Raw genomic sequence first — 12,429 nt, 5'->3', positions numbered from 1 at the left:
AAGTCCTGCAGCAATGGAGCACTACTGCAATCTCCCTGCATTTGGAAGAGCTGTCTGGAACCCCGCTGCTCTCAGAAGTGGGCAGTGCTGACCACACTGCCTGTGCACCTGGGAAATGCCAGGATTCAGAAGATCCTCTCAGCACCTTCTACTGACCGGGCTCCTATGAAGGACAGCAATCAAAACAATACCTGCACTCCACAGCAGTCAGTCCTCACCACTTCTTATATTTTACATTTTCCCAGATAGCTTATCAGTGTGCAAGTTAATTTGCTTCACTGCTTCAGGCAAATGGATCTCCATGGCCCCAGTGAAGTATCAGGAAGTACCAGAGGCACTTCAGCATCTTCCTGCCAGCTCAACTGGAAGGAGCAAAGCCTAGTGGTTATAGCAATGACCATGTGTGAGGAGCTCTGGGGTCGAGTCCTAGCTCTGTCACCAATATGCTGTAGGGCCTTGGACAAGTCACTCAGATGCTCTGTGACTTACGTTTCCCAGCTGTAAAATGGGGACCATTTAATTGAATGTTTGCAAGAGGTTTTGATGTCCTCAGATGGAGAACACAATCTGTACAAATTATTAATTTGCCAGCTTTCATTCTGGCCCCTTGGAGGTCCATGTCCCCTACTTCAGGAGCAAACTAGGAACTAACAGTTGAATGAGGGAGGGAGAAAATCCACACTCCCAACACATGCTTTCCCTTTATTACTTTCTGAAAGAATTAAGGTTATTTCTCCTTTCAGACCAAAACAATCTCAGGAAGAGTTAACCAGCGTGAGAGGAACATGCGATAAAGTAAGCAACTGTAAAAACTAAATTAAAGGAAAAACCAGGGAGGGACAATTAAAGACTCATTTTTAATTCACTTTAAATCAGTATAACTAAAAATGCTCCCTCCTGCTTCAGGGGGCAAAGCCAGCATCTGCTGAGCCATGGGCAGCCTTGCCAGCTCTGTAGACAGAAGGTCCTCACAGCACATTGGTTGCACATTTGTAAACATGCACCTCCTGTGGGGAGACTGTTGCCTTCATGGAGAGCAGAAGAGAGGGGACTTCTAATGGTTTCTCTGCCCCACCTAAAAATGTAAAACACTAGTCCAAAAAATGAATTTGCCCAATGGACAGAAGCTTAGAAATAGCATAATCTCCCCTCCCATATTTGGATTACAGTAATGAAGAGTTAAAATAATTTCACATTAAGTTATGTTCAATGATGCTGAGAAGCAATCAAAAACAAAAGGAACAAACATTACTCTCCACAGGACTAGTGGCAGGGGAAGTTCGCTTGCATATTAGCTACTATTTTGGTGTCTCACACCTTTCTCCTACCCCACTTCCCATGTGGAAGGCTGGTGAACCGTCCTCTTTAGACGGCAACATTTAAAACAATAAGTGACATTTTTGTGCTTCCCATAAAATAATAATAATAATAAAAGCTCTGTCCTTCCTGTCTCAGACAACGAAAGTCAAGGAAAGTACATCTTGATTCCACTTCTACAGAATTAGAATAACTCTTTATGGAGAAACTGTCCTATATATATATGGACTCAGCTAAGATTGGCTGTACCAAGTCAGACCACTGTTCTATGTTCCTTCAACCCTAATATTTAGGTGTAAAGTTATGAAGAAATGCAAGAGACTTGAACTGATCTCTCTTAGTGTGACTAAGTCAAGTTTTAAAACCATCAACCCTTTGCAAAATATGAACCTAGGATGTATCTTAAAAGCCTGCTTCTCACCCACCATTAGCTGTTTGCATTTGCACAGACACTTGGAGTCATGAAGTTCTACACAAGCATTTCATTCTGCAGAGCATTCCTTAATCCAGTTCACCTGATTGTCCAAAAGACAGCTGAAAAATAGCAACAACTAAGAAGGCAGTGGATCTTCCCTATTGAGATTTCTGGAACTGCTAGTATTCAGAAAACTACAAATAAACTAGAGTGATAAAGAATACCACAGAAACAGTGGAAAGGACTTGTTCCATGTCAGGCCTCTCTCTGGTGCCCTCTCATGGGTGGATGGCGCCCCACAGGCACCTAGCCTCAGTTTCCCCTCCCTTCCTAGTGTCAATCCAAACACTCCTGAAATACACTTTTGTGAGTAGAGGACCCTTATCTTGGGGTAACTTCTTATTACATGTCTCGAAGACAAACTACACTCATTATTGTAACTCAAAACACCTCAAAGTCTGCCACATTTTTTCCACTCTTGACTCTTTTTCAGTCTTTCTTCAAACAAGACAATAACAATGTCCACCTGCTCTGGGCTTAATACAAGTCCTGTGCCTCCTGGGTTCTCTCTCTCTGCTCCCTATCTCTTTTTCGGGACAGCACACAAGGTACTTCCTTTGGCCTTCCCTCACCGAAGCACTCGAAGAGATCAGCAGCAAACATCTCCTCTGCCACTCTGCAGGCCCTTGGCTTTCTTCATGCTCAGTTCTCTCCCAGTTCTCTGACCCTTACGCAGGACAGTGGCCACAGGGCTGCTCTCCTGAGCCTTTCTTCCTGGAGTTTTTCCCCTGCTCAAGGGTCTGCCTGTAGATTCTCTCTGCAGACACCCCCTTTTCCCAGCCATTTGCTGCAGCTCTTTATAAGGTGCATCTATTCCTTTCATAGCCATATCTGATTAATGACCTGGCCTGGCTGGCTCCAGGCATCTGGCCCTGTTACACCCTATTACAGGGCTCAAAAATCTTGTGGCACTAGATAAACTATGAAAGTGAGACTGCATTTGAAATGTGGATAGAGGCAGGCAGAGGGCAGGTAACTAGTGTGCAAGCTTCTTTCACACACCTCTGCCAATGCAAGTCAGAGTAGAGATGCCTTCCAACACCCCTGGGTCTCTCTTGAGGAGAGATTGTGGACTGTATTTATTTGTGAGGAGTTTTTGTTGAAAGCAGGAGAAACAGGAATGGGAGAAGAGAGATTTTAAGAAAGTGTGCGTGGGGGGGGGACCCACAAAAAACAACAACCCTCTGACATTTTGTTTCTCTGAGTGAATAATTCTGGAGACATCATCTTATGACACCAAACACATTGTGCAAAGCTCTCAAAAGATTTCAACTTGGAAAACAGCTCTATAGCCCTCTAATCCTTTTCTCCTTGAGAAAACTCATTAATGCTCTCTGGACTGCAGCCACCTTTGATTTCCCACCTGGCTGGCAAATCAGGAAACAATCTGACCTCATTAGCCTCTTCTCTTGCTGGCTCCAGACATGCTGACCTGCTACATGGGGTTGGCAGAAAAGGCTCCAGAAATAATTGGTCCAGCTTGTGACTCTGGCAGTGGCAGAAACCCCTCTCAAGAATTGTGCCTGGCATCAGAATCTAACCACACTTCGCTGAGCTTCCATAGCCAACACAGCTTTGGACTCTGATAACTTTAAACCCATTAACTATGCTCACGGAAGTAATGTGTGTGTTAAAGAGCAGCTCTAAGTTGTTATACAGCAGTTAACCACAACCCCTCCCCTATGGTCTGAAACTCAGACCCTTAAGGAAATCGTTCAGAAATACCTCCTCACCCTCTGTCCCTTTCTAGCAGGTGTTCTTTAATTGAGAGTTTCCACTGACCACTTCTTGTTTCTATTAGAAATTGATCTGAACTAAACCCCCTGAAACTGAACCTCCCTAAACTGAAAAAAGAAAAGGAGTACTTGTGGCACCTTAGAGACTAACAAATTTATTAGAGCATAAGCTTTCATGAGCTACAGCTCACTTCATCGGATGCATGTAGCTCACGAAAGCTTATGCTCTAATAAATTTGTTAGTCTCTAAGGTGTCACAAGTCCTCCTTTTCTTTTTACGGATACAGACTAACACGGCTGCTACTCTGATCCCTAAACTGAGACATGTTCAAGCTCCCGAACCAAAATATGTCCATGTCCAGTATCCATTAGTCAATTAGTCTGTCTTCTGCCCAGATTTACAACAGGCATTTGCGGTCTTCCCAGACAGCATACAGCCCCCATTTCTGTATCTCTTCAGCCCCAGCCCCTGGGACTTCCTGTCTGTGCCTTGTCCACACTAATCATTTCCTCTCATAAAAAGAGCCACTGTTGCCATCACTGATGAAAATGGAGTATCAGCAGTTCAACCCCTTTATCATCTAAACCTACTCAGAGCTCTACCAACCATGGGCCAGACTCTGCCTTTCCTATGTTGAGAAGTACCTTACTCAGTGATTTCCCACTGAAATCAACTAATGCAGTTGGCATAACTCTAAGAGCAAGTACTTAACCTCCCAGGCACCCACTGAAAAATCCACCCCAGAGCAGCTCTTTCAGCCCCTCCAGTTTGCTTGTCCTTACCCATAATGGTGACATCATACTCGATCTGGAAGAGCGCCTCCTGGCTGCACTGACGCAGGATGTTCAGCGCATCAGCATGAGTTATGCTGTGAAGGGGAATCCCATCAACACTCAGCAGCCTGTCCCCGATTTTCAAGGACCCCTCCCTGAAGGAAGCCAGAGGTAGAATTCAGTACAAAACTCGATCAAACATGATCTGAACATTCCCCTGGACAATAGTTTATAGTCTGATGTTCATCGTGTTTAATTAGCAATATGAGAATAAAGAGATCCCTGCCTCAGATCCCTTACTACATTACCCTCTATCATAGCAATGGTGGCCCCTGAGAGATTTACATTCAGCTAATTAAGTGATCATTTTGGAAGAGGTACTCCTAGGCATAACACACACACATCCCTACAGGAGACCAAGATATATCAAGATAGCCATCCTATGACTATGTTTGGAGAGCAACTACAACTTTACAAGACCTCTACATTGAAAGCCGTAATTAAATACCCAGGAGAGACAGATGAGATGGGCTTTTATATCCTGACGTCTGGTTAGAGCTGTGCATACATTTTGTTAACCTCCATTGGGAAAGAAGATAAAACGTGAGCATTACCTGTCTGCAGGGCCACCTGGCCTCACGTAGGTGAGTACTAATGGTCTGGATTTGTGCCAATCTTCATGGGCTCCCCCTAGAAAAAAACCAGAAAAGCCTTGAGTAACTAATCTCTAGAGCTGAATACCTTATTGTCTTAATAGGGGTGTTGAGGGACTAGACACATTTTTCATTTAATAGCGGACAAAACTTGCAAGCAAATACGACTCTGGCTAGCCAGCCAGCAATCCTTGAAGGTTGGTCAGAACGTACTTCAAGGCAGAGTTTTGTTTCTCATACAAGATTTTCAACACTCATTTCACTCATCCCTTTCCTTCCCCCGTTCTCAGAGGCACCCCAACCAATATTTTGTACATCCAGTCTTTATTATCCTCCTCTGAGAAGTCACTGACCTCTTAGCACAAAGCCAAAACTGTTGCCCTCCTTGTACAGACACACCTCTATGGTCTTTGGAATAATGCCAGAGCTGCTCTCCGGTGCTATATGTGGGAGGAAAAGGAGAAAGATGCCTGTAACCCAAACATAAGTGCCTTTTCCTCTTAAGACTAGGAAATAATAGCATTAAAATACAGCTTCATTTATATTCTAGATTTCCCCAAATCTGCCTACACTAATACTTTGACACTAAAGTGAAACCCTGCCATATCTCAGCCAGTTTCACTGTGTTCAATGCCATTCAAAAGCCAGCAGCCTCAGTCAGAGATGAAAAATTCTTGATGTTTTTAATTAAAACACAAACACAGTCAACTGTTGACCTAAAATAATAAAAAAATCCTAAACCGACCTTTTAGTAATGAGGATTCCCCCCCCCCCACACACACACATTTTGACTTTTAGAGGGGTGAAAAAAAGGAAGTGAATGCTTTAAACTGATCCTAGGGGAAAATCAGTAACTTGATGCTGAATATACTGCTCCATTTAAGGTCAAGAAAGTACAGTGAATGAAGAACAACAAAAAATGCCCATTCTCTGATGCGCAGCCATTAAGGAGTGTATTCATTTTACCATTAATGGTGCTTTCTGCCAATCTCCCTCACTTTGGGTCCTTTACACAACTAGTTTAGGGAGATGTAGGGTGAAAGAATCTCAGACACACTAAAAGTGAGCATGCTCAGTAGAATGAGGGATTAATTTTATTAGTTTACTTTTCCTTTCTGATTCAGGTTGATTTGTTTCAAGATTTTTTTTTTTTGGGTGGTTAGTTATTTTTTTCCGGGGGGGGGAGGGAGGGTGAAATCACAGGGGACGTCAATATTGTGAGTATCATTCTTATGGTGGAAAGGCCTCCATGAATGTGTTTTCCAAGATTTTTTTGCATTATTGCTTTGTTCTTAATAATAAATATTAAGCCAAAAATTTCCAGCCCTTGTAACAGAATCCTTCTTGTAGATGAACTGGTTCATCTACATCTGGGTTTAAGACTCTCTAGCTACAGAACATAGTTTTTCAGCCTACCTGTTGAAGACATGTAGTAAATGAAAGTGCTCAGAAGAAACAACATTTAATACAGTTAAACTGAGAAAGCAGAGAGGTGTAGTTAATGGGCAGTTAGGATTCTGAATACTTTCCTACAACCACGATACACTTAAAAAAACCAAAAAAACAAAAACCAACAACAGAGGGCGGGGGGGACGCAGATCAGGGATTTGCTGCCAAGTCACAGCCAGCGTGCATGAGCAGACAGCAGCTATGCTGGAAATAGGGAGAACTAACTGCACTTGAAGAGTGGATCTGCAACCTCTACCAATGTTTCACAGACGGATGAAGACAGAACATAATGCTGCCCCATTAAACATTCTTTGTGGTAAAGGGCATAACAAACAAATCCCATCTGTAACACAGAATGAGACAGTCAAGCAAAGAAAGTAACATTATTTTAGAGACACACACCAGCTGGGGGCAGTTCATACTCCACCTCCAGTACCACCTTTTCCCCTACATTCTTCAACAGGCTTATAATTTCGTCATGCCGCAGTTTAGTCAGGTTAATCCCATTCACTGACTTGATGTAGTCTCCAACGTTTAACTGATCACTTCTGTAAAGAAACAACAGCAACAATAAGATTCTCCATTATGTTCTGCCTGGGACATCTTCTCTACTGGAGCATTTTGTAAAAAATGCCACCCCAAATTAACCAATCTTAGCTGTATTATCAAAAGGAATATGAAATATTTCCACTTGGCTGGAAAATGTGCCCATCGACTATTTTTCTAGGGGCAAACCTTTAGATTCAGACAAATAATAATAATTGAAAAATACGTCTTTGCAACTTCCCTCCACGCCACTCACCTTGCTGTGAGAGGTTATCATGGGAAAACCAGAGACCAATGTCACGTGCAACCTCTGGAAAAAGTTCCAGCAAACAAGACAAGTTCTGTTTTTTCCTCTTTCTGCTGGCTCCCTGCAAAATTACTCTATTATTTCCCTGCCCTTTTCTCCCCCCTTCACCGTGTCTTCTCCCTCACTCCTCTCCACGGTCTCCTAGTTGATCATGAATCCTACAATGACAATGTTAGTGCTGGAGTTAAACGTAAGCCCCCAGTGTTCGAGTTGGTTCAGAATTAGGCCAAGTGTATTCACTCACCCGAGTCAGTACGTAATCTACTACTTAGATACATTAAAAAATAAAACTGCCTGGGTTTTGTGGAACCACTTTTGTTAGTAACTGATGGGATTGAGAGAAACCACAGAAAAATGTTTGGTTTAAGCATTCCAAAACCTGTTCTAAAATGTTGTTTCTTGATCGCTGCATGGATCATAGGAAATAAACTCTGACTGGAACAACAGGCTTTTCCTATGAGATGAACAACTTTACATCTCCTGGTACCATTACAAAATAATCCAAGGACAACTCACTTGTCCTTATACATATTCAATACATCCACACACAACACAGATTTTCTCACCTTGCTGCCAGTCCTCCTGGCCTCAGGTTTGAGACCCTTGGCTTTCCATCTTTGTCTGTGCCACCGGATATAGTTAAGCCAAGGGTGCTTCCTTCTTTCTTAATCAGCTCCACAATGGTGACCCCTCTGAATTCCTCTGAAGATAAATATCAGAAACAAATCAAACTGTAACTGCGAAAGTCTCAGTGGAAGGTACCTTTGGCTCACACCCTGGGAGCACTATATCCCAGTGCGTGGTGGGACCGAGCATAGAACTAGTTAATTTCTTCTTTTTTTTTTTTTTTTGGGGGGGGGGGGGAGACACAGAAAAAAAATGAGACGGGGATAGCAGCAGCAGAAGGGTAGAGGAAAGGGAGAAGAGAGGGCGAAGAAAAAAAAGACAACAATAGGATGGTTCTCTTTCCTGTCAACTTGTTCATCTCATTTCTCCCTTTTCTCTTCGGAAGCAATATCTCCTTTTAGGGAAACTCAGGCAGAAATTTATGGTTTCTTCCAGGCCACTCCTACCTATTTAGGATCGTGACAAAATATCTGTCCCTATTTAGACATTTGATGCTTGGGAGTAACCCGAACCACATTGTAAACAATTACTACGACTAAATGTTTATATTACACTAGTGCCCAGAGGCTCCAAACAGAATCAGAATCCAGTTATGGTGCGTGTTGTCTCAAGTCACACTCCTCAGGGTAGTCAATAGGTGGACCATGGGCTAAATCCGGACCGCCAGATATTTTTGAATGACTGCAAAATCTTTTTACTTACTTATCACCATCATTATTGCGGTGTGAAGAATGTTTCTCTGGAGTCTGGACCTTGACTATACCTTGACCAAGAAATCTGAACCTTGACAAAAGATAATTGACTAGCCCTGTCAGCTTATATACTAAAACAAGTGATGTACAAAAGTTGAGGTGAGTAGTGCGATGCAACCAAATATGCACACAGTTGATTTTATATGCAACTTTTAAAAACATAAATGATAACTAAAATGCCAGCTCAACTTATCTGCCCCCTCAGTGCATCATTAAATTGGCTGATTTCTGGGGTGTGTGTCTACACAGCCTGTGCCAGCTGACTCGGGCTTGGGCTGCAGGGCTGTTTCACTGCTGGGTAGACTTTGCTTTAGGACCCTGTAAGGTGTCTAGCTGCTGTGGGGACACACTTCTACTTCAAGGCCTGTAAGGGTATTTTCTGAGGAGAGATTTGGCATAGGAGTGGCTGTCTGGATCAGCTGAGGAAAAGTATTCTGTGTATAAGCGGTGGGATGGAAGAAGGTGCTGTGGGGAGGAAGCAGAGCTGCAAAGGACCGTGTGTGCGAGGACAAGAAGCTGGAGCTTGATCAAGTAAAACAGAGGGAGGCTGCAGAGGGATTCAAATGTGGTGTGATCAGGCCAGAGCAAGGGCCAAGAGCGATTGTCTCAGCAGCAGATGGACCAGAGAGGGGTAGCGTGGGTGTGAGGGAGGCTGGGGAAGAGGAGGTCACAATAAATCAAGAGAGGAGATGTGGGCCTGGACAGATAACACATGATTGATCTTAGAAATTTTGTGGTGGAAGGAGTGGTAAGATTTGGTAAGTGCAGGGTATGAGATGGGAAGGAGTCAGATTCTGTTGGCATATGAACAGGTGGCTAGGGAGATGAGGAGGATGGATGAAATCCTTTCATTTAGGATAGTTCTCAACTGCACCTGTACTCCACCCTTCCTCAGCTTGCCTGACTTGTCACAGATGTTTTGACATTTTCCATACCCAGCTGGAGTCAAAAGTATTGGACACTTATAATGGATATAGGCAGAGTATGTTTTACAAGACATAATGGTTATAAATATTTATAACAGAGTCAATTATGTGGTACTTAATCCCCTTGTCTACTGTGTTAACGTCAGTTCTCTTTTTCCTGTGGACATTACATTCTTCCCTCCCCTGCCCCTTCAATTATTTTAAGTATGAATTTTTGTTTCTTTGCAATTGGGGAACAATATTGCCCTTGCATACACAACAAATGTTAAACACTGTTAATTGGTGCCAGTTTTTGACACCTTACACCTAGTGTTTGAAGGGTTTAAAGCCAGACTCCCCAACGATTTGCATTTTGGTATTTTACATGGACAGGGAAGCAGAAGGAAAATAAATGTTGGTGGAATTTTCAAACGCGCCCTGCATTGGCACAGAGGGAGAGGTAGGGCATTGCCTATCTCTGGACCCTGGGATGCAAATCTCAACTGGGTTGCAGCTGAATCGGACAGTCTCAGACTAGCCTCCTGGGGCTGTTTGTCCGCATGACATAAACAGCATATTATGGGCTCTCTTTGCTCAGGCAGAAGACTAGAAACAGCTGAAGACACTGGAAAAAACAAAAAAAACCTTGGGTGTCTTGACAGAGCTCAGTATAGGAAACTTGCATAGAATCTGTCTACGCTATGAGCGATTAGTCTCCATTTTTCATGAGCATTAAGATCATTTACAAGTTTTTAAAAAGACAATTTCTAACCTTAAGAGAAAAATACGCTGTGTGATACAGAAAAGACTCGCAAGAAGGGGACGCTGGCCACTTGCAATGCACCGTGAAGAGCAACTCCAGATCAGGGCTTTGGAGGCTACAAGCTAAAATCTTGCATCTTTACAGTGAATAGTCAAAAATGAGTTTGTCTGGATGGAATAATGCAGCAGGCTCAAATGAGATTTGCTACAGAGAGGGGGAACATTTAAAGATGTGTACAGTTTGCATTTTCAGGCCCTGGAAATCTCGGAAATCATTTATCACTACAGTAGCTCTCTGCAACTGTAGGGTTGTTTTTTCCCCTTTTGCTCGGAGTATACATCATTGTTTTAATATGGTGTGGTGCCAAATAAGAATCAGTCTGCGAGATCTGGCTGGCACTTTGCTCTTTGTGCAATGTCACAGTAACAAAGCAAGGTGCAATTTCTTTTAAGTCACTCTGCATGTTGCTGTTCTGTAAAGCAGATCCTCCGCCGCCACCAGGAGCCTATGCACTTGATTAATGTGAGTGGGGAACCTCTTTGTGATCGAGCATTGTTTGGAAGGTATTCAATCTCTGCTGTGCCCCCATTTAACATGGCAAGCGTTGATCCACTCAAATTTTATGTCCATTATGCTCCTGGTCTTTAAACTCAAACAGTTTTGATCCACCGCCAAGTACAGTAACAGTTTTCAATTCACCAATCCAGGATTTCAGTAACTGACAGAAACTTTCCCCACTATTCCCTGCTGTTCTAAACAGAATGCCATCTGGCATGATCTTGCAAATTTCCTTTTGACTAAAGAGACTACCGATCAACACAGATGGAGCCACAAGGGGTAATTATTAGTTCTTCAATGGGGCTTGATTTTGGTCCTTGACAAGTGTTAAAAATGAGAAATCCCATTGTGCAATTATCCATCTTGCGGGTTCAAGTTGAAACTCGACACCTAGAATGAAATTGGAGAATTGTTTTTCTATCTATCTGTCAAGATAAACAATGTCCGTTAAGCAAGCTGACTAAATGGGATCTAGGTTTTCCAATCATAGAATATCAGAGTTGGAAGGGACCTCAGAAGATCTAGTCCAATCCCCTGCTCAAAGCAGGACCAATCCCCAATTTTTTTTTGCTCCAGATCCCTAAATGGCCCCCTCTAGGATTGAACTCACAACCCTGGGTTTAGCAGACCAATGCTCAAACCACTAAGCTATCCCTCCTCCAAGATACCTAAGACAATACAAGCCAGATAGTTAATTATTGGCAAGACACCCAAGAGCCACCCCCAAAATCATTTTATGAAACACCTAACCAGTGGCCTATCTAAAATGATTTGGGGTTCCAATCTGGCTGCCCATCATAATTCACTACCACCACCTTTGTTGACAGTCTCAGAAGAGAGACCAGTGACTGGCCAGGCTTGGTGAATTAACCACCCTCTCATCCTTAACAGTGACCCCCTCCAGGTCACAGACAAGTTACATCAACACAGCTTTCCAACACCTTTTTGTCCCCTTCACATACAGTCAGGGACTTACTGAACCTCCAGGACATGTTAGAATAGTCTATAGTCTCTTGCTCCAGCCCAGGATCACAAGAACACAGTGCAGACTGGGAATGAACCCTCCCATCCCTGGAATACCCACTACACCAGGGAGGCCAAGAGCAGGAGGCACAGAGCTAGCTACGTTAGCTTGTTTCCACCTGAGGACTCCCAAAGGGTGCAAAAGCAATAGAGCAGGGCCAAATATCTGTCCCACCCCCGCTCCTCAAAAAACACATTCAGTACAAATCCCACAGATCCTCTCTCTACTTTTCTTACTTTCATCTTTCAACACAAATATGAGGCTACCAAGTCCCAATCTTTTTCAGAATGTGTGTTCGTTGTCCAGCGTGACCATCTGACACTGTTCAAGAGCATTGTAATGGTCTACAGAAGAGGCCTACCACCAGTAACAGCAGTGAAAGTGTCTCCATTGCTACACTACATCTTTGGCCCCCTGTTGGATTTTCTGCACTGGAAAATTACATCATGTTAGAATGTGACTGAGGAGTCATGGTACCTAACATAATGTTAAACACCATGTAGAGGTTGGCATAATCATATTTCACATTGCTCATGGTCAGGG

At 43.2% G+C, this 12,429-nt stretch overlaps 1 protein-coding gene across 1 annotated transcript in view; it reads right to left on the bottom strand.

Annotated features, from left to right (window-relative positions):
- Positions 1–12,429, bottom strand: part of GRIP2 (glutamate receptor interacting protein 2) — a 142,758-nt gene that overhangs the window by 63,373 nt on the left and 66,956 nt on the right. Inside the window, exons 4-8 of the mRNA XM_077821466.1 lie at positions 7,824–7,959; positions 6,807–6,952; positions 5,309–5,395; positions 4,917–4,992; positions 4,312–4,457 (exon numbers count right to left, since the gene is read on the bottom strand). Coding sequence (XP_077677592.1) covers positions 4,312–4,457; positions 4,917–4,992; positions 5,309–5,395; positions 6,807–6,952; positions 7,824–7,959 — 591 coding nt within the window. The remainder of the gene's footprint in view (positions 1–4,311; positions 4,458–4,916; positions 4,993–5,308; positions 5,396–6,806; positions 6,953–7,823; positions 7,960–12,429) is intronic.

The sequence above is a fragment of the Eretmochelys imbricata genome, chromosome 7, assembly GCF_965152235.1.
Source record: "Eretmochelys imbricata isolate rEreImb1 chromosome 7, rEreImb1.hap1, whole genome shotgun sequence".
Lineage (NCBI taxonomy): Eukaryota > Metazoa > Chordata > Testudines > Cheloniidae > Eretmochelys > Eretmochelys imbricata.
Note: the sequence above shows the minus strand (reverse complement) of the source record. Positions and strands in the feature narration are given on the sequence as shown.